Source organism: Polyodon spathula, chromosome 4 (genome assembly GCF_017654505.1).
Source record: "Polyodon spathula isolate WHYD16114869_AA chromosome 4, ASM1765450v1, whole genome shotgun sequence".
In the NCBI taxonomy this organism is placed as follows: Eukaryota; Metazoa; Chordata; class Actinopteri; order Acipenseriformes; family Polyodontidae; genus Polyodon; species Polyodon spathula.
Window position 1 is genome coordinate 81,569,348 of NC_054537.1, and position 22,652 is coordinate 81,591,999.

The following is a 22,652-nucleotide window of genomic DNA, read 5'->3' on the forward strand; positions in this document are numbered from 1 at the left end:
GGTTTTTGTTTTTTGTTTGTTTTTTTTCTTCTCTCCCAACCAGAAACTTGGTAACGGTAAAATTTAAAATTAGAATTCCTTCAGGAGTTTACTATTGTTGCCGTATGTTCTGTCCTGCCATACATTTGTAGGTTGTGTTTTTTTTTTTTACATTTTTATTTATTTTTATATATAGTTTATACACAGTGTTTTATATAGTGCTTTTTTTTGTTGTTTTTTTTTTTTTGCCATGATTACATTTTCTGTGTTCTGCAGGCCAGCAGAGTACAATGCTGTAGCAGTAATAATTTGGGTAAGCAGTACTGTAGTTTCTTCATGGTTATTTATCAGGCAGAAGAAACTGCTGTGTAGTAAATATACACTGTAGCTTGTAAACAGCAATCAAAAGCTGCATAATAAACATGGTAACCGTGGCTGTTGTAGATGCATCACTTGTTTTGTACTCTTCACCAAAATGTTTCCTGTGTTTCGCTTGATGCACTGGCAAATTCATAATTTCAGCTGAAAAAATGTTATAGAAGCTAAAACACAACCCCCCTGGAGGTTGGGTTTACTAATACAGTACACCCTGTGTATAATGCCCTTCATTATAATGAACCTTCAACTATAACGAACCTGGCCCTTGAACCCCAAATAAAAAAAAAAATATTATAACATATGTGAGGTCTGAAGTGCAGGAATTGCTTGGAGTAGGAGGGGCTGTGTTTCACATCGGTTGAACAACCTATGGGCGACAGGCACGAACCACAGGAGCTGCTGGTGATTGGCTGTGGAGTGGGACAAGGCGGTACCAACTGGAGCCAAAGACCAGTGACGGGGAGTGTTTGTTGTTGTGAAGCAGAGAGTGAAGTGAATAAAGAGAGACAGAATCGATCCACCCTGCAGTTCCTTTTAAAAATGTATTTGTTTTAGCGACGTGTTAATTGTTAGTTAACTATGGGCAGATTGTCTTTGATCATTTTATTAGTATAATAAATGTCGAATTTGGCCCTGGATTGACTGAAGGCTCATTCTTGTTACAATATACAGTACACACTGTCAACACCCCAGTCTCTACGCAAGGGATCATGCCACCTCTGCAGTAAAGTCACTCTTGTATTAATAAGAAGTGTGTACTGTGTAACTGAATCCGAAACAAAAATCATTTTATGTTGCAACAAAGCTGGAAATTGTATTGATCATTTGAAAAAACTAGTAATGCAGGCATATCTCTGTCATATATATAGGTTGTCAATAAGTACTCTGGCTTTTTCAGTAACCATGCAGCAAAGCAAAATTGATTAAAGAAAAAAACTGAAAAAGAAAAACTAACTTTTCATGTTGGGTTGATTTGGAATACAAGCTCATTTTGTGATTCTTGCATGTTGGATTGGTACACTTCGAAACGTTTCATGTCAGGGTGATTTTGAATCAAAGTAAAACCAATTCTGGATTTTTGCTTTTTATGCTGCTTTTTAATTCTTGAATGAATAGGATAAAGCAGCGGCAGAATACTGCATACGTGAGACGAACAAGTACATGTAATTCTACTTGTATTTACAATATCATCTCATTAACTTGCTCCAATAATTTATCGTTCATTTTGATTGTCCTTTCGCTATAACCTACCCCTCTGTAATAAACAAAAGACTTGGACCCCAACAGGTTCGTTATAGCGAGGGTATACTGTGTTTCAGAACAGACTTGCCTGTTGTAAATATGGAAGTGCAATGGCACGATTAGTAACAAATGTCCACAAGTGGCAGCATGCACAGTGGTTAATGCCCTGCAGAATTATATTCTCGATTTTTAAAAAGCATATTTCTTTTTAAGTCTCACTCTGCCATGACATTTAGCCTGTGGAGAACACTTGAAAGCAAGTTAATTTTTATTTGTGTGCTTGTGCAGTTCTTGCCATGCTTTTGTAAGATGGTGGGAATAAATCCTGCAAAAGTCTAGCTGTATGGTTGTTGGCAGCTCATTCAGTGCCTGTGCCTGACCCCATGGAAGTGAACATGCCGTGCGCTCCAGTACAGAGCCTGCAAAATGCCTGCAGCTGCCAGGAAACATATTCTCCATTTCCCTCCACATTTGGTGGACTATTGTGCAAGCACTATTGTACTGGAAAAACATTTTTCTTACATTTGTTAGAACACAGCCTTATAAGGTTATTTTGGATACTGCTGAAAAATGGTAGAAATAAAAGGTGCGTTCTGTAAGCCAGGAAGTAGCAAGCTTTAATTTGGCTGGATTCCCATTCGTACAACAGAAGTTGTGTTGTATGTAGAGATGCAAATTTGTAAACTATACTGACACAAACCTAAACTCTATTTGGGTTAAGCTAAAATCCTAATGGTACTTAGGAAAAATGTGATGTGGGTGTTATTATAGGTTATAGTACATGTAGAGTCACACATCTCTCTGAACTAGGACTAGACTCCATACACTCTTCTGTGTTTTCTAGGTAAGTTTGATTGCTGGTTTCTTATGAGAAATATATTCTTTTTTGGTAGTAATTTTTACGAAGCACCCACCCTTTCACAGTTAAAGCTTCATATCTCCAAGCCATTTGATGCAGTGTAACTTCATATTTGCAGTGTTGTATAAACACTGTATGATAAATGTCTTGGTGACCAGTGCTGCTGCCATGTTTCAGCAGAGACCCACGGAATGTTCACTTCCATGGGGTCTTCAGTTCCTGTATGATACATTTAAATATATATTAACAGTAAATTGATATTCTGATTACATTTTACCGCGTTTCAAAGTGCTTGAGGTGATATTTCTGAAATGGTTGTTTTTTTGTTTTGTTTTTTTTTTTAAAAAAAGGGAAATGAAACAAAAAACATCAGATTATGAGCATTGTGATTTTCATTTGTTAGTGTTCAATTGTACAACAAGTTAAAAACTGCAAAGCTCATGAGCAGCGCGCTCCATAGAGGCAAAATCGGCAGACACCTGCTTCGCCCACCCTGTACGGAATGTGATGTGCATTTTTAGTGGGGAAATCAGAATCAGCTGCAAGACAGACGCAAATATGCTTATGTTAATGCTTTGCAAGAATGCTCTCAAAATGATCGAGATGGTAGGGTCATGATTTAAGGTTGATTATTTATGATAATAACGTGCAAAAAAGTTAGTAAACTGAAAGCCAAGGCTGTGCCAGTTATTGGGCAAATGTGTGCATTTTAGCCTTTAGCGGGAACGCTGGGTACAGTACTATCTCATTTTTGTTAGATTTTATAACATAGATGCTATTGAACAAACATATTTTGTTGTGCTTTTGTTAGTTAGCGGTAGTGTTGGGTGTTTTATACAAGAGTATTAAATGCAGTTGAATGTTTTGAAGGTCTTTTAAGTTCTGCGCTTTTAGTTAAAACTCCTCTGCTGTGTATTCTTAGTTTTTTTTTTTTTTAACTATATTTTGAATACCTTAGATGCTTCTTCGTGGTTACTGTTGTATTTATCTAATGCGTTCATATGTGTGGTTGCTACTAATACTTTCTAAGGACCTGCCATTGTTATAAGTAATGAGTGGGTATTCAAATTTTTTTATTCTTGGTATAGTAGAATATCTTATTTGAAATTCTCACCACTAATGTTTACCAACTATTTCATCCTAGATGTCCCTGGGATTGTTTTGATTAGTAAAATGTAAAAAACAAAGCAAAAAAAAACTTGCTAATCATTTTTTTCTGACTGCTCCCTAAAAGATTACGACACTCTAATGTAAGCCCTGTTCAACATGTTAACATACTATGATTCACCATACAGTAACTTTCAGTACAGTAGCAAGACCAGTTGTATCCTGTTGTTTCAAACATCTATTACAGCATCACTTATTGCATATTGAGGGTTAAACTGTACTTCCCACAAATACCTGAGCTTCGTCATTTTACAAAAGCAGCACACATTCCACATGGAAAAAGAAGTTTCCTGTTTCCTCAGTATGGTGAAAACAAAAAAAAAGTGTCTCTGGATCCTAAAACATATTTTGATGTTGTAATGTCTACAAAGAAGAAGCCCTCTGTTTTTAAAACAGTATGGGTCAAACATAGGAGCCTGAACGTGTTGAATCTGTTTTCTCGTCCAAAAAAAAAAAAAAGCATACCATTTCCATAATAGAAAAAAGTTGATGTCATTCCTTTGGATGTACTGTTTTCTTTAGCACTGTGTAAATTAGAACTTAAAAAATGAACATGCCACTCAGCACCTTTTCACACTAGTATGATCTGCCTAGGTCAGAACCTAGCTGTGGAGGACCCGGTGTCATGTGTGTCAGGTACACGATTTCACACTGCTTTTGATAAAGCAGGGTTGACCTTGGTGACAGATGAAAGTAAACAATGCGTGTATCAATGCCCCGGATGCAGCTGGTTACTGACTCTTCCATCTAGCTTCGCTAGATTGAACTGTTGGACCAAGTCTTGATTAAGCAGATATTTCTTCATCCCTGCTGCAATCTGGCTCATGGTGTGTCTCGCAAAAAAAGGTATGGTTAAACAGAACAGAAATGTTCCTTGCGGAAGTGAAACCTTTACACAGGCATGGCTGTTTGTTATTGCATCGGCTCACGAACGGCTGTCAAACATGTTGTCTCTCTCAGCCCGGGTCAAAGCGTGTAGACCCACATCCTGAGGTTGGGCGCTGGGATCTGGGTACGACCCAGGTACGTGGTTTCACGCTATGCGGATTGTACCCAGTTAGCCAGGGCCCAGGTCCGGACCCGGGTAGGAGTGCCAGTGTGAAAAGTGCTTATGTTGTTCATTTTATATCTAAACATTTGTCTCCTTGTTCTACACCCACATGGGTATTCAAATTTACCCTCAGTGGTAAAGCAGTTACAATTAGTAATACAGCAGTTGCCAAGGTTTTATAACACAAAACACACACACCCAGTTTCACAGGGTTTCATTTGTCTAGTTCCTTTTCCAGTATTTACTCTTGGTATACTTTTATTGTATCTCTTCTGCAGCCAGTATGATGGCACTGTTATTTTATTTTATGATGTGGATTGAATAGCACTGACTACATTTTTCTGTGAAACATTGTAGGAGAAGAATCCAAAGTTGTGTTCTGTGGCATTTAAAACTGCTTACTTATTGTAAAAAGTTATATATTACTGAAATGCAAACAATTTTATAGTAGGAGGATTTCTAAATGCTCACTCAATTGAAGGGCCATGGGAGACTTAGCGCTGCCGTGCAAGTTAAGTAGCAATAACTGCTTTAGCTCAGTCTTGATTACTCAAGTCTCGTTCATTGGCAGTTTAAGGGAAGGGAAATGTCCAGTTTTTTTGTTTTTTTCCTAGGAAGCAAGAGGTGACAGACTTAAAATGTTAGGCTTTGCTGATGAAGATTGAAACAAATATTGGTAACTTTTCTTTAATCTAGTGTAGACTATTGCTTTTTTATGTTGATTTTAAGTAGCCTTTGAAAGTCATCTGTCTAAAGCCCAAACACCATCTCCTGACAGCTGTGAGAGTCTTAAGTAGATTTTTTAATGATGGTCACAGCTTAACACCAGTCTGTGTGAGCATGCACCAATGAAGGGGCTTAAATTAGCTCTGGGTTGCAGAGCACATATCATTTTCTTTTGGGTTTATTTCTACAGGCGTCTAGTACCTCTTAAATTGAGTGCCCAGGGACAGCTGAACTTGAACTGTTCAGTGGCATGTGTACTGTTGGCTTTATTGGTTGCATTACATTAATGCTATTAAAGTTATTTACCTTGCAAACTGTTTGCTGTTCTTTAATCCCCCCCCCCCCGTTAACTTAATGCAGCCAGTTTTACTTTTCAGCCACCTTCTGTTTTTATTTGTGTAGCCACAATTGATATCAAGCTTAATATTTGTTTTGTGTATTATAATATTTGTCTGACAATTTACAGTCTACTATGCATTCTGCTTTGATACATTAAAACATCACTGACCATCAGTTACATTACATTCCTCAAAAGTCTAGCTGTATTGATAAGCTACAGTACATTAGATTTTTTTGCTTTAATATAAATAAATCATGTTTTACTTTAGTTTTTGGAGTAACCACAAGTGCTTATACATTTACTTTTGTATGATTTAATTAATAGCCTTAACATAATGTCCTGTTGACTTTGAGTGGGAGTGAGTGTCAAGGAGAGTGAAATGAATGCTCCTGTTGCTACAGTATCATTGATAAACTTGTCTGGCATTGAGCTTTTGAATGATGGATCACAGGGTGTGTCCCAACATAGAACTCATGCTTATCTGAACAAAAAATGTTGCGTTATCCCCCTTTGTTTTATACAGTACAATTGGTTTTAATAGTATTGTTTTTCATAGAATTTCAGTGATGAAGTTACACGCTCATCCCATTTAGGAAAGTTAGTGTTACTGAACAGCAAGCACACAACTTTGTTATATTTTTATTCTTATACCCTGGGTCATGAAACCAAACAAATTGTCAAATTTTTGTTGTGACAAAATGACACCATAAAAACTTCTGACATTCGTATCCAAATAAAATCAACTTACTGCAGCGCTGACACAGGTGTTTTGTTCAGCCCATTTCATCATCACATGGATTACAGTAGGCTATGATCAATATACAGTCAGCCTGATTTAATATCACTTCTAAGGGACTAAGCAAAATGGTGGTAACAAGCAGAGCTGACTGTCAGGAGTTCACTGGGTCATTCCATATGAAATCAATTGCCCAAAATCTCGACCTCCTTTTGATTTGTGGTAAACATTTCCATGTATGTTTGCGTTTGGGACAAGTGACATCCCGTTCATGAGATGGGTCAACTGTGAGCTGTATTTTGGAACCCCAACCCATTCTGTCCATGATCATAAGTTCCTCCATAATTGACATAAAGGTAGTTTTGGTGTCATTTTAAAGCTCTCGAATAGCATTATCTTCTCATTCTGTGGAAGGTTCTGTATAGAGTAAGATTAAAAAAAAAAAGAAAGTGTGATTCTGTGGCCTTTGACCTCACCCAGGTTCAATCGCATAACAATCGTTAAATTGTTCTGCAAGAGGAAAGATGTTAGTTGACTAATGGCTGGAGAGAGATTTTGTTTCTGTTTACAATAGTCAGGAAGGAGGAAACACCAACAAAAACGGCTTGTTCTCTGCTATCTTTCAGAGGCCTATTGTTTCTTCAAATTACAGCATCGTTTGGCTTCTCCAAATTTGCAGAGCTGAAACCAAAGGAGTGTGTATTGGCAGGCAATAGCAGTACATGTGCTGTGTGTGTCTGCACAACACACCAGAATGTAAAGCAAATGTTCGTTTGTTCTAAGCTTCCACAACTGAGTGCCAGTACAGAAGTGCCTTTTGAATCACTATCGGCATTGCTTATCTTCTCTCATGTGTTCCCCACCTAACATTGATTGCCACTTAGGAAAGTGTGAAAATTGGCCATCACTTGAAGATTTCAAGAGTCATCTACAATGCTCTTTCAAGATAGCCTGGTGGACTACAACTGACAGATCCACCCTTCAGGCAATCTATGAACCTGTTGATCAGTTCATAGACTTTCACAAGCCATCTCCAACATCTTTGTCGTCATGATTTCATTGCAAAGATGAAGACTATATATTGGCAACAGCTGAGGAATGAACTCCTTCGAGAAAATAAATTCCTAGTTGGTGATTTTGCAGAAAACTCCACTTTCGTCATGCAAGATCAAGCTCAACCACACCATTTGAATAACTCGGGCAACCATACATTCTTTTATTTGCTATTGGCGAGACAAAGAATATCGGAATGCATGACTCATGACACAGTCACCGTTTATCTCTTTCAAAAGCAAAAAGGTTCTCGGGAGAACAATTTTTTGAGGCGTCCAATAAATCTATTACTTCTGTGACAGGTGTGCAGGGCAATATAAGAACTGTAAAACATTATCAACATTTGCCAGCAATTGGAAATTTTTTGCGTGGAAGCAATACAATACAACACCTACAATTCAATGTAACCATTTCTTCCAAAGATAATATTTGCAAAATCGGAGGAGATCAAGTGAAAAATGTCTGTCTGTTTTTCAATTGATTTCATATGGAATGACCCCACTTAACTTGGCTATGTATGGTGCATATAGTATAGCTATGGTGTCATATCTCCATGGTGGTTACTGTACCTCTAAACGCTGGATGTAAAAGTAATGAGATGCATTGTGCTTGTATGTATATTTTTATAATATATACACACATACGTGTGTGTGTGTGTGTGTGTGTGTGTGTGTGTGTATGTATATATGTATATATATATATATATACACACACACACACACACACAAATTATAATTTGTCCTGAATGTGTCTAAGACTTTTGAACCGCAGTGTATATGTAAGAAGTAACCTGCAGGTGGTGTTGTCCATCCATCACCAGTGCAAAGCACCTTTTGACCATTGTTCCATAGTTCAATTTCTGTGTTCTTGTACATATTTTAGCCTTTTAGTCTTGTTCCCCATTCTTGAGGTATTCTTACTGCAACACATCCTGTAAGTCCTGATTTTCAAGAGTGACCTTTGTGCTGTTGATTTGATGGACAACGACACCGGTTTCATCTGCCAGTTCTGTTGTCAATTCAAACCTTGTTGTCTTTCTGTTCCTTAAGGATATTCTTTAAGTATTGCTCGTCCTTGTGCTTCTGTACTTGTTGATTATGCTTTGGATACCACGCCTTGAAAATCAAGTGGTGCAAGCTATTCTTTAGAGATTTTTTACCACTCGTCAACGCAAAATTATTCCAGTTCATTCAAATTCCGAGGACTTTTCTCGTGCACAGCCTTCTTCAAATCATACCAAAGATTCTAAATCGGATTTACATCGGGACTTTGACTAGGCCATTCCAGAACCTTGATTTTATTCTTAAACCATTCTGAAGTTGATTTTTGATGTGTGCTTTAGATTGTTGTTGTGTTGGAACATCCAGTTGTGCTTTAACACTAGAACTACCAGGTGTACATACATACCTAGAACTACCACAGCGGTCTTGTTTACGTTATATTAAAATGTGTATAAAACTACTGCAGCGTCGCACACTACAAAACTCTTCTGTATTAAATGTAGTTAAAACAGCGTGTTTATTTTTAACATACTAAACGTAGTGCTTGCCTTTTAATTCTGATTTCCTCACTTGTATTTTCTCAATTTCTTTGTAAATGTAATGATGCAGAGAAAGCATGCAGGGGTACGTTTTTCTGTCTGCGTGGGGTTTTCTGTCGAGGTAGGTAGAATTTAAGAAACGCAATTTTAAATGCTTGTTATACTTTGCATTTCTCTGAGCTGTAGAGCATTAGCAGAACATAAATGTACGTGTTGGCCTATTTTGGAGTGAAAATTGCTTTTTCACTTTGTCAGCCTTCATGTCCGATCAGCAGTTACCAAGACCCACAGGGCCTCTGATCCCCTAAGATCACATATCGAAGGTGTTCGAACACCCTGTTCCCAAGACAGCTTTGTGATGCTGACTTCAGGGCATTTCTCACAGGTTACCTCTTACAGGTTACAACTGAGAGCTGGTTTTGCGTGTACAGTAGAGCTAGGATGGCTGAGATCAGTCTTGATCCACCACAGGTTGTCTGCATTAAGACAGCTTTCTATCGACTGCATTTTGTACTAAAAAGATTTCCAAAGACCTATGCTGTATTAACCTTAATCTTTTGAACAGTGTGAGTGGCTCATCTTGAGAAGAAATATGATGCATGCTGATCTGAGTTAAAAAAATAAATAAAATTATGCTGTTATGCTTCTCTATTCAAGATTGTAATGGTTGTTGCATAAACTCAAATTACTGTAAGATGTAATATGTGAAATTTATTTGGCCTTGTGGTGCCTTGATCAAGTTTGCTAATCACTTTCTTTTATTTTACAGATAACACCACCAGAGCTTTCCAGTAACTGTTATCCCAGAGGTAAGCCAGGCCTTAAGTGCTGAAACAGTTGAATGAGGTGACTGCTTAAAGAAAGGAAAACAAAATGTCTTAACCTGTGATTCCTGCTCACACCTCGTCTTGTTCACATGCAGATGTGACCCACAGAGGACACTTAGTAGTAGGACGTTCTGGCAAGTTGGCAACTCGCAAGACATGAGTTTACAGAAGCACCAGCAGATGGGCTCCGACAGAGACCTGCAGTCTGCCGCATCGTCAATCAGCCTGCCTTCAGTCAAGAAGGCGCCAAAGAAACGACGCCTTTCACTGGGCTCCCTGTTCCACCGGAAAAGGGACACCAAGAGGAAGTCACGGGACCTGCATGTAGGAGTGGACGGCATTGCCAGCATCGAGAGCATCCACTCCGAAATGTGCAATGACAAGAACTCTGCCTTCTCCGCGGCTGGAGCCACTAACGTGAGTGGAGCCGGCATCGCCCTGGCAGGTGTTGCCACCTCCTCCACATCTTCCTCTTCCTCCTCCCACAGCAAGCCGAGCGGGGACTTCCTAGAGTGCCCACTGTGCCTTTTGAGACACGCACGAGACCGGTTCCCTGAGATAATGACCTGCCACCACCGGTCGTGTGCCGATTGCCTGAGGCAGTACCTGCGCATCGAGATCTCGGAGAGCAGGGTGAACATCAGCTGCCCGGAGTGCTCGGAGCGCTTCAACCCCCATGATATCCACTTGATCCTTAATGACGACTCGCTTATGGAGAAGTACGAGGAGTTCATGTTGCGTCGGTGGCTGGTGGCTGACCCAGACTGCAGATGGTGTCCTGCGCCGGACTGCGGGTAAGGACATGCTTGTAGTACTTATCTGCTGCTTGACACGTTTGTGCAGCAGTATTTTGCTTTTAAGGAATAAGACACACCAAGGTGTGAGTTGTTGTGAAATTACTCTACTTGTAGGTGCACTGTCTTGTGTATAATTTTAAACCAATCTAAACCAAAAGTCAGTTTCCTCACCATTAAAAATGTCACTAATGTTATAAGAAGCACACCGTTCAGGCAGTTTTGCTTTTAATTCAGTCACTGCTAACATATAACTGTATAATAAATAAATAAATAAAAATAAACTTTGGCAGAGTTCTTGGTACTAGGGGAACACATTTTAAATGTTATGGTCTTCTATGTTTTTACAGAGTTACCTGCAGAGGTAACTGTAACCCTTTGGCTAAATATTCAATCTATCGTATTTAATTTGGTGGATCAATAATTAAGAAAAAAAACACTTTGAATGTCTTCTTTTGGAGCTTAACTTTATGAAACATCTTTATACTAAAGGTTTTTTTTTTACTGTTGGTTTTATTTAAATCCAGGGGCATGTATGGTGGATTCTTTTTTGAACAATTGTTATCAGGGTCTTTATACATTTACCTAGGGAACACTGTACAATTAAAAAATGGACAAATGTATAACAGCAGGTATTTAATACTAGAATATACAAGTAAGGTTATTAGATTTATTGTGTCTTGCACACAGCAAATGTATCTATCTATCTATCTATGTCATACATATATATTTATATTACATACACACACAAGCCAAAATGAGGGTAATTTGTTTTTTAACTATATAATTCTGTTGTATGATGTGGTGGTGGGGGGGGGGGGGGGGGGGGGGGTTGTCTGCAGTAATCTCTGGTCCACCAGGTGGGGTTTTGGTATGTGTACAATACAATATCAAGGTGTTAAGCATTTTAAAGTTATAAAGTTAATTTTATGTCCAGTTCATAATTTAAATGAGAGGAGATTACTATTAAAGTAGTGAACTGGGCATGAACTACAGTAAGACCTGTTTAAGAAGGCTGTACTGTACCCAAGCACCGTTGATAGAATTAATTCTTCAAATGTGTTGTTCATGCCATTCTAAAGAGTTTATTCTTGGTGTGTCATCATATGTTCCATCTATACCACTCACAGCAGTGGTGTCACATTCCTATCATGCTTCAGTCTCTGTCTAAAGAATTATCTTGGGGTGTGGCACGTAGCCAGAGTCTTGTGTCATGTCCCCTCGAGCGTCTGTCAATGGATCTTCTGTTGCTATGACTGTGTGGTTTTTTGCACTGATGCATCAAAGCTGACGATAGCACTGTGGCTCACAAGGTGACATGCTAAGTAAGAGAAATGCCCTTTCTGTAGTTCATGACACTGGTGACACTGTGTAACACAATTTTTGTTCCTGGGTAGTAAGTGTTATTTCCTAATAGCTTATGCCTCAAAAGTATAGAAACTGGCTATTATTCCCCACAAACTTTGCTTTTGTGACCAGGACAGTGATATTTCAAAATATCACTATTTCCAATGGGGAAAACGGGCAAATTTGTATCTTTTCATTCACAAAGTCAGAAAAAATAACATATGAATCCAAATTAACATGTATACTAAAGTAATACAAAAATGACTACAAAAGAGGGGGGGGGGGGGTGACCCAAACGGTCATGTAATGCCCTCCTGTGTTGGTTCATATTGCTTACATACACAGACATATTTATTCTACACAATATTTATTAAATTAACAAAACATCTAATTGAAGTTATTGAGGTCCCAGTACTTGTATTGTAATGTAGCTGATACAGTTCTTATTTTCTTGCCCTTGATCAAAACGAATTAGTTTTTACCCATATTATAAAACATTTAGAAACGTGTGTGTGTGTGTATAAAATATATATATATAAATGTGTGTGTGTGTGATATATATAAAAATCTCTTTCAAATGTGGTATTTTGTTTGTCCATGTTAAGTCTTATTATCACATGATCATGGTGTTCAACCAGCCTTTGATGAAATGCAGAATGAAACTGTCAGAAAATACACTATAGATTGCTGCAGTGTTTTTGTTTGCCTGTTTTTGAATATTTTTTTTCTTTTGGTTTGTTGGTCTTGTCCCACTTTTTGTACCCCATTACCGTGGCACGACCCATCTCTTGGTAGGTAAAGCACACTGGCCCACTGTGTTCCTTGTGATGCGATGCCCATTTTCTCTCAGACCAGTCATTAAGCCATTACAAGGCTTGCCTATTTGTGTGTTCTGTTACTGTGAGAGTATCCACTGAGAAACGAGAGACGGGGTTTGTGAAAACACTGCTGAGGCATCAAGCTTTTATTATTTACAGGGTGTCGGGTGCAGTAGTATGTTGCCGCCTCTAGGGTACCAACAATGGCAGCCCTGGTGCGGAAGGCATAAGGTTCCACACAGTCATAAGGTTTTCCTCTTGTAAACACACAGCTTGGTACAGCACAGAACAAAGGACTGACTTTTCAGACTGTTTTTAAAGGCAGGTGACCAGGGTTAATTGATGATCAATTATTCAACTGACATCTGGCCACCTGCTGAACATTCAGTTTCAGTTAGGCAGGGAGTGAAGTCTTACCCCCAAGCCCTGCCATCCAGCACTCACTTTAATTTTGAAAATTAAACATTTTTATGTACAAATCAAACAAATGGTATTTACAGTCAAACACATTCTTTATAGGGGCAGGCCTTACCGCTGCCACAGTAACCAATTCCATTTTTTGTTTTAAAATTTCAAACAAATGTTGTCCACAACAAGCAAATGGAAATTGGTAGTTGACTACAGTGTTATTTTACTGGTAACAACTGGCAATGCTCCTGTGAATGCGTTGGATTTTAGTTTGCAGTAAATTGTCAGATATGAATGTTGCATATAATTGTTAGCTATGTGTTGCAGTCTAAAGCTAATTTTCATGTTTATTCATACGCTTTTATGCACACATTTAGTAATTTGAAATACTCCAAAAAACTACGGACACAAGTTATAGCCAAGTGTAATGTTTTAATGCAAATGGTTGGCTGGATTAAGACCATGTTAAGATCGTTGCCATTGAACAGGCAGTCCTGTTGTGTCTTCCTTTGACGCAAATGAAAACCTAGTTTGAATGGTTCCCGCAGTCTGTTGATGAAAGTTCTGGTTGCAGGTTAATAACATCCAGACATTCAACGTGTTGCCATAGTGGATTTATTTATTTATTTATTTATTTATTTATTTATTTATTTTTAAAGAAAACTTTCAATGTTATGGAATTGCTGACATTCAGAATGTTCTGTAAAATATAGGTTAATCCTTATCATTGTTTCAGTATGTTTTCAGTCACAATGGGGGGAAAAGATGGGCTTACTCTTTCAGCTGTCACGGTTGCAGACTTGGTAGGCAGATGTGTCCTGAATAAATTCATGTATTTATATTTTGTATTGGCGCGCTACTTTTTCAATAAATAAATGAGTGATGAACCTAACTTGGTCACAGTTTAAAACAATGAAAAACATTTGTTTTAAATTGTATACCTTCATACAGGTTTTATTTCCTTCGAGTCTATCATTGGGTTTAATATCTGCTGTTGCTTTCATTTACTCTCTTCATTGCTGTAATGTTTATTGGCTTTCACTGGCAAAAGGTCCCTATGGTGTATCAACAGCAAGGTTGCTATGGTAATGAATTTAACTGATCTTTGACTGCGAGGCAGGATATATGCAAGTTGGATAATGTTTGAGTCTCTCAAGGTGTGTGTCTTCATGGGCTTAGACATACTGGTTTAGTGGAATTTATAGATTAATTTCTTATAGTTTGGATGCAAAGTATGTTTACCTCAGCAGCACCTACTGTAGGTGGAAGTCTACTTTTAGTAGCATAATCCACTGTTTTCTGTTTTTTTTACTGCTCAAACTTAGACCCTTAGGAACCACGTGGCAGAGAACTTGGGGAAAATGAGCCCCATTTCGATCCTTTCTGTTCAACGCTCCTTCAGGTGGCACTTGCAAAGCAGTTTAGTTGCTGGGCTGCAGTCCACCACAATCGGTGCTCCTTCTATAAGATTAAAGCATCAATTTTCTTATGAAAGGCTTCTGATTTTCCTCTCTATTAGTATTGCTCACTTTTGTTCTTTTCATATAATGCAGTACTGCTGTGGCCCATACCACTACCCTTTCCACAGCTGTTGAATTCAAGTTTGTCTGGTTTTCATACTTTGGCTGATTTCTTTATTATAAATTCTATATTGCTGTAGCCAACATACAGATGTCTGGTTTAGATTACTCACCAGAGCCACATGATTTCCTAAGAACATACTGAGAGCAAAATACTTTTCAGTGTGTGGTAGCGGCTGGAGCTAAAATGTGAAGGAGGCAGTGTGATTCAGATTGTAATGAAATAAGCATGCTTCTTCTGTAGGAGGCCCTGAAATTTAAACTGAAAGTATTTATTAGGTTGTATCACTGTAGATTATTTGCAGAAATTACAAAGCAGTGAAGCAACATATGTGGTAACTGTAAAAGTTCAACAACAAAAAGCTGCATATTTTTATTTAAATAAAAATTTAATAATTTTATAGGAGAGTTTAGATTCAAATGCAGTTTGACTGGATTGGTTTCATTAACAGCAGTTTCCTATATATAAAAACCTTTCTTTTAAAAAATTAAGTTACAGCTATGTAAAAAAGGATCAGTTATTTTTCTAAACTGTCATCGCCCCCCCCGCCCCCTCTGTTGCATTTCATCCATATTGAGATTTGAAGCATGAATACTAGCCTGGAGTTTACATCCAAGATTAATTCGCAATACGTTTTGCGAACTTAGACTTCGTCTAAAGGAAATCAAAATTAGACCCTGATTTGTTTCAGTAGTGGTGCCTACTGTGTGTTTTTCCTGGCAGAATCTTGTATTGAGCATACCATTAAATGGAAACTTTGAGTTCTTTGAATGTGTGAGAACACATCTGTAGAACATTTTGGGAACTTGACTGAGCAGCCGCGCATGTGGGGGGGGGGGGGGGTGGGGGTGGGGGGGGGGGGGGGGTTGGGACTTAACCTGGCTGCTTCACTTGGGTAGCCACTGTCCCCGTCTGTTATCAAATTGTTGTTGGTGCTTGGCATTCTGCTCTGCACCTTGTACCCTGTAGTATCCTGTTGTGAATCTTGCTTGCAGTACCAAGACTACATTTTAAAGGGCAACATTCTCTACTGTACGTTTCCTAAATGGCTGCTTGGAGTGTAAAAAACCTGAAAAGCCTTAACTCATTTTATTTCCCCATTCTTATTTTAACTTGGGAGATAGAAGACAGGGTGCCTCAGGTCAAAGCTACTTAATTAAGGTGTACAAATGCAAGTTATTTTTAAAATTATTTGCTTTACAGGTATGCAGTGATAGCATTTGGCTGTGCCAGCTGTCCAAAAATTACTTGTGGCCGTGAAGGGTGTGGTACAGAATTCTGCTACCATTGTAAACAGATCTGGCATCCTAATCAGACCTGTGACGCTGCTCGTCAGCAGAGGGCACAGAGCCTACGTTTGAGGACAATCCGTTCTTCATCTCTCAGTTACAGCCAGGAGTCTGGTGCAGCAGGTATAGTTGTGGTTTTCCCCATCTCTCTTTGTGCCAGACATGTCAGCCTGTGTACATCATCAATGAGTAAATATGTCACATTCTACATACCTGCTTTAAATAAAAATGACCAATGTTGATTTGCAAAGATAGCCAATTAGAGATCAGACCGCATGATATATGGTTAGCTAATACATTGTTTAATAACAACACCTTGGTTAACTTGGTTGTTTGAAATAACTTTGCTTTTAAGGAATAACGTATTTTGACCTAGGTTTAAATATTCTTTTTGCATTGTGGTATCAAGAAATATAGGGCGAGGATGTTAAACTATTTGCACTGTGACATCATGTTTAGCAGAATTTCCTATATTGTGATGTACCCCCTAGTATTTTAGCTGTGTTTGGTGCTTGAAATGCATATTTATATACAGGACAGATTAGTAGAAAGGTTCCAATCCCAGCTCAGCCTGTCTACAGGAACAATGTTTGAATTTGAATCTTGGTGTCTTTTATCATCTTGCATTGCGGATAATTCTTATCCATCTTCAATGACTACTGCAGTATTGCTGTCTGTTAAGTGTGATTTTTTGTCTTCCTTTCTAGCTGATGATATTAAGCCCTGTCCAAGATGCGCTGCTTACATAATCAAGATGAATGATGGAAGCTGCAATCATATGACATGCGCGGTGTGTGGTTGTGAGTTCTGCTGGCTCTGTATGAAAGAGATCTCTGACTTGCACTATTTAAGGTAATTGAACATCATGCGAGAATGCATAGCCACATATAATATTATATGCTTCCATTTGATTCTGATTACATTTGGGCAATTGTGTTGAAAAAACACATTTCTAGCTTATTGAACCTTGGTTTCTGATGTCATCAGGATTCATTTAGAAGTGAACAGATGTTGATATGCAGTCAGTACTTGGAGAAATATTACATAGAGAGATATTACATAATATTCAATTAATCCTGCACCAGACAAGTATATACTGCTTTGGAAACCTTAAGTAGTTGTATTTGATGTATGCAGAGTAATGAATTACTCTAAATCTCATCTCCCGTCAGCCCTTCAGGATGTACGTTTTGGGGCAAGAAGCCTTGGAGTAGGAAGAAGAAGATTCTGTGGCAACTGGGTACTCTGGTGGGGGCCCCTGTTGGGATTGCATTGATTGCAGGGATAGCTATTCCAGCCATGATCATTGGCATCCCTGTATATGTGGGAAGAAAGGTAGGCATCATTTTTAAGTGGCAACAATTGTATCCCATTTTTATAAATCATTGATTTTGTAATGGAAGATTTAAACAGCTGCCAATAAAATGTGTTCAGCAGTGACAAACTCTTTATTGGGTCTGTTCCTGGTGACGTTGCCTCATAGTTGCGTATTTGTGAAACTAGTTCTTTTTACTGAGGATATTTTAAATCACTGTTTTATATACACTTAGCCTTATGTTAAAATAAGGCTAGAAATGAGAAGTTGTTTACTGTACAAATTAATACTGTCCTTATGAGAGCAAACTTGCATACCATCGCCAATTTTGTGATGTACTGTATTGCAGTGTAACTAACACATACATGTATTGCTTTGGGTGGAAGTTTCTTGTGAAGTACTGTGTATCAGTCAGTTCTGGCATTCAGAAGTTGGGTATTACCTTAAAGCTGATTTTTTTTTTTTTTTTTTTTTTTTTTTGTTCAAGATTCACAACCGTTATGAAGGAAAGGATATTTCAAAACACAAGAGGAATCTGGCAATTGCTGGTGGTGTCACTTTGTCTGTAATAGTTTCTCCAGTGGTTGCAGCAGTAACTGTAGGTAAGCACTGAAACAAAACTTTTAAACTAACTTAATCAGAGCAAGAGCTCTGGTGATGGTATGGAGTTTGTCTTGACAGTCAAAAAAATATTTGACCCTTAGTAGGAGTGCAATATAAAGAATAGTCTGGCTTTCCATCCCAATCATCATAGTGTTTTTTTTTTTTTTTTTTGTCTATGTGCTTCCATAAGTCACAGAATCTTACATCTGGCCTGACTTAAAGTGGAGTATGCCAGCCAGATGGAGTAAAGTCCCCGAAACTTACTTTTTGCACCCCCCATCTAAAAAAAAAATAATAATTATTATTATAGCTGTTTTTAAATGAGGACAAGAGTACCAAAAATGCATTCTTTACTACAGTAAATTGCTTTGCACATGCAAATTTTCAGTGATTTGACATTGTAGGAATTGGAGTTCCCATCATGCTGGCCTATGTCTATGGAGTAGTTCCCATTTCCCTGTGCCGCAGTGGAGGCTGCGGGGTTTCAGCAGGCAACGGGAAAGGAGTGAGGATAGAATTCGACGAAGAAAATGATGTCAATGTGGGAGGTGGAAATGCTGCAACTGGTGAGGTTCATTTCACTTGAGGAATAGGATCCATCCATAGCCCTGTGCTGTTTTCAAGGCTGAACCCAAGTTTTGCTGCCCTTCCTTTGTTTGGGATATATCAGAAACTGATTTATCATCAACTAGATACAAGAAGAGTGTTCCTTCCACCTAGATTGAATGTAATAAGTTGTAGCACTGCCAAACTTTTAGCTGCTGCTGTTTTACCTCCAGATACAGTCTTAATTTAAATTGTTCCTAAGTTTGTTTCACTTATTCACAAGCAATATAACAATTGAAGCAGTTTGGTAGATTCTTCTGAATTATTATTTTATTATTATTTTTTTAAATCTGACTTCAGATACTACGTCTGTAGCAGAAGCCCGTAACAACCCCAGTATTGGCGAAGGCAGTGTGGGAGGGATGACTGGGAGCTTGAGTGCCAGCGGCAGCCATTTGGACCGGATTGGAGCAATACGTGATAACCTGAGTGAAACTGCGAGCACTATGGCACTGGCTGGGGCCAGCATCACAGGCAGCCTTTCTGGGAGTGCCATGGTCAACTGCTTTAACCGGTATGGTTAGGCATTTTTAAATAGGACCATAACTGGTTCTGTGTTGTAAAAGTTCAATGTTTGAGCAAGATAACATTTTCATCAATTTATCTTATGTTTGCATTTTTTTCCTATTCCAAATTGATGTTGCTCATGTAATTTGATGGCATAGTTTATTTCCTTGTTTTTTTCAGGCTAGAGGTACAGGCAGATGTACAGAAAGAACGCTACAGTCTGAGTGGTGAATCGGGCACAGTTAGTCTGGGGACAGTAAGTGACAATGCAAGTACCAAGGCAATGGCAGGATCTATTCTCAACTCCTACAATCCTGTGGACAGGTAAGAGAAGATTCAAAAGATATACAGTACAATCATAGTTTTGTTCCAAAGGCTTTATGCACACCATATAAAACTATTGTTGCTCATATAGGACAGATGTCAAATATTGCTAAAATAATTCAGTTTAAGAAAAGAATAATATATGTATTTTTTAAATGAACGTTTCAGAGATGGAAACAGTATGGAGGTGCAAGTGGACATTGAATCAAAGCCTGCTAAATTCCGACACCACAGTGGGAGCAGCAGTGTGGATGATGGCAGCAATCTGGGCCGTAGCAGTGCTGTTTGCACTTCCTCTTGCCTACCGGAAAACAAGTGCAGTGCCACCAAGTGGTCCAAGGATACAACTGCAGGGAAGAAATGCAAAGGCAAGCTACGAAAAAAGGGCAGTACAAAGATAAACGAGACCAGAGAAGACATGGATGCTCAGCTTCTCGAACAGCGGAGCACCAACTCGAGTGAATTTGACTCTCCTTCCCTGAGCGACAGCATCCCCTCTGTAGCAGATTCACACTCCAGCCACTTCTCAGAGTTCAGCTGCTCTGATATGGAGAGCATGAAAACTTCCTGTAGCCACGGTTCCAGTGACTACCACACCCGCTTTGCCACAGTCAGCCCCCTTCCTGAGGTGGAGAACGATCGTTTGGAAAACTGCCCCGTTCCTATATCCACTGCGCCCGTACAGAGTTCAGAGGTCACACAGTTAGGCTATATAGCAGAGGAGAACGTCAGCATTGTGAACTCAACCGATGTGAACTTTAAATCGGGGGAATCTTTAAAGGAAACCAATAACAACCATCACCAGCCACCTGGTGCAGCGAAGAACACGTGTATTCAGACTGAAATCTAATACCTTAAGTGCTGCAAATACTGTTCTATTTGAACTTGTCATTCACTTCCCCAGCTAACAAAATAGGTTATTCACATGATATGAGCTGGTGTTTATTTTTGACCAGCCTTGGGATCAATTTTGAAAGCTAGATTCAATCTAAATATCTGGGTAACGGGGTAGCATAATAACATAGCTCAAGGTTCTAATAACAAATTTCTAATGAAAGTAAGAGTGATTCAGGATTGGAAAAATAGTTCAGATGTATACTGATTTTATTTTATTTTTATTTTTTTTTTAACTACCCAAATGTTGATTTGAAATATGTGTTTCTTCAAACAGCATTAAAACATTGCATCCCTTTGCCACTGCAGGAACAGTAAAGTAACCCATGTCACTCTGGGGAGTGACCAACCTGGTTAGCTGTCCCCCTTTTTCTTGTCTTGTTTAATTGTTAGTTTAGTTGTTGGTCTATAGACCTTAACATTGTTAATATGGTTTAGCATTCTGTTCTGTGGTTTGATAAGACAACCACTGTGCCAATGTTTATATATGTCCAATCAAACTCATGGGTGGGTTAGTACCACAGAGTTAAAACCCTGCAGAAGCCGAAATAGGTCTAGGTTTAACTTGATAGGGACCAGGCAGTTGTAAGGGGTCTGGATTCACATCTCATATTTATGAAACTGTGGATAAAAGGTATACATTGTCTGTAAAAGGGGTGTCTACTACAAGTTGTAACTGGGAGGGAGTTAAACCTTTAATTGTAATGAAACTGTGTACTATTAATTGATTCAAAGGTATTTTTTTTTCAGCAGATAAATCCACCTTACAGATTTAAGATAGATTTTCTCTTTGACTCATGGTGCCTTTTGAAACAACCGTTTTATTCCCATGTTTCTTCATGTCTTCAAAAGTGAAATGTTTAGCACAATGTATTTCTGGCCATGGTAGGAAAGATGCTATAGTTAGTTCTGTACAGTGATAGACTGAATATGTAAATTACTTTTAATTGCCTACCAAAGACAGCACTCAGGCTTTAGATGACCCTTGTTAACATAACACTTACTGTAAGAGGTCTATTTTATAACACATGCCCAGCTGTGGGATACTGTAGACTAAAAGCACAGTGCAGTGGCTGCACAAACCTTACTTGGAGATCACATGAGAAGAATGAGGAATATATACATTGCTGTTTTGTATATGCTTAATGATACGAACGCAAATAATACAAGCCAGAGATGGCCTAGACATCTGCACTGTTAATTTCACTACATTAATGTACTGCATTGCAAAATCATATTGGGAATGCATTTTATTTCATTTAATAGATATATATTATATATATAAATAAATTACCCTCCATCGTTTTTTTTTTTCTACCCAATTTGGAATGTTCAGTTTCTTTTTCCTCCCCTCACCGCAGCAATTCCCCACACAGCTCGGGAGAGCCGGAGGTTCAGTGGGCATCCTCTGATCCCACGACCAAGCCAGCTTCCTTTTACACCCAGGAACTGGGATGTGGATGTCAATGAGCTACCGGCCTCCGGAGGACAAAGGCTAACTGGATGCCTGACCAGCAGGGTTTGCTGTTACGCCATTGAGAATCCCTGCCGTTTTATTCTCCCTAGCCCATGGGACTGCCAGAGCCAATGCAACGCTCCCCAGCGAAGATTGGTGAATTCACACACCCAGGACGCAAACCTGATATTGGGAGTAAATTTGAATGCCAAAACTGGGTTTTGTTCTAGTTTTTTTTTCCTGTTAATGGTAACATCAAAATTGGTGCTGCTGAAAGTTAGTTCTGGACTGATAAATGCCACAAGCTGCAGACTTTGTGTGTCTGCCATTTCTTTACTATGATTTAAAAACTAATGTCAGGTGATATTTCAGATTAGTTGCAGAAAGGCTTAAGGTATTTGTAAATGTTTGCTAATTTTGCTTTGTAATATGCGTGTAAAATGCATATCTGAAAATTAAAAATTTAAAGATGGCTACTTTTATTGTCTTAACTTTTATTGTCTTAACAGAAATAACAATTTATTCTGAAGCTATTTGTATTTCCATGTTTTTTCAGTTGAAACCCATGATATATGAATATGGGTAGAAATTCATGAGTGGGATATGAACACGAAACTTAAGTCCCCAAAGGTGCTAATTTTTAACATTTGTCTTATGGAGACAACAAGTTTTGTTTTTACCGTGAATCAAATTATTATTATTTTTTTTTTAAATACACACAACCTAAATTTGAACATATATCATTACAACAAACATGCTGTATTTATTAATAATCCTGCATTAATGCAATGTGGGTGCAGCACCCTACAATT

The 22,652-nt window shown here is 38.5% G+C and overlaps 1 protein-coding gene across 2 annotated transcripts in view; it reads left to right on the forward strand.

Moving 5' to 3' along the window:
• LOC121314942 (E3 ubiquitin-protein ligase RNF19A-like) overlaps positions 1-21,700 on the forward strand; it is a 36,399-nt gene extending 14,699 nt beyond the window's left edge. For both annotated transcript variants that reach the window (XM_041248726.1, XM_041248727.1), the window contains exons 2-11: positions 9,841-9,880; positions 9,994-10,692; positions 16,050-16,258; positions 16,843-16,987; positions 17,308-17,470; positions 17,938-18,052; positions 18,458-18,619; positions 18,960-19,173; positions 19,347-19,490; positions 19,659-21,700. In XM_041248726.1, the coding sequence (XP_041104660.1) occupies positions 10,055-10,692; positions 16,050-16,258; positions 16,843-16,987; positions 17,308-17,470; positions 17,938-18,052; positions 18,458-18,619; positions 18,960-19,173; positions 19,347-19,490; positions 19,659-20,340 (2,472 nt within the window). In that variant the 5' untranslated portion in view covers positions 9,841-9,880; positions 9,994-10,054 and the 3' untranslated portion in view covers positions 20,341-21,700. The remainder of the gene's footprint in view (positions 1-9,840; positions 9,881-9,993; positions 10,693-16,049; positions 16,259-16,842; positions 16,988-17,307; positions 17,471-17,937; positions 18,053-18,457; positions 18,620-18,959; positions 19,174-19,346; positions 19,491-19,658) is intronic.
• The last annotated feature ends 952 nt before the right edge of the window (positions 21,701-22,652 follow it).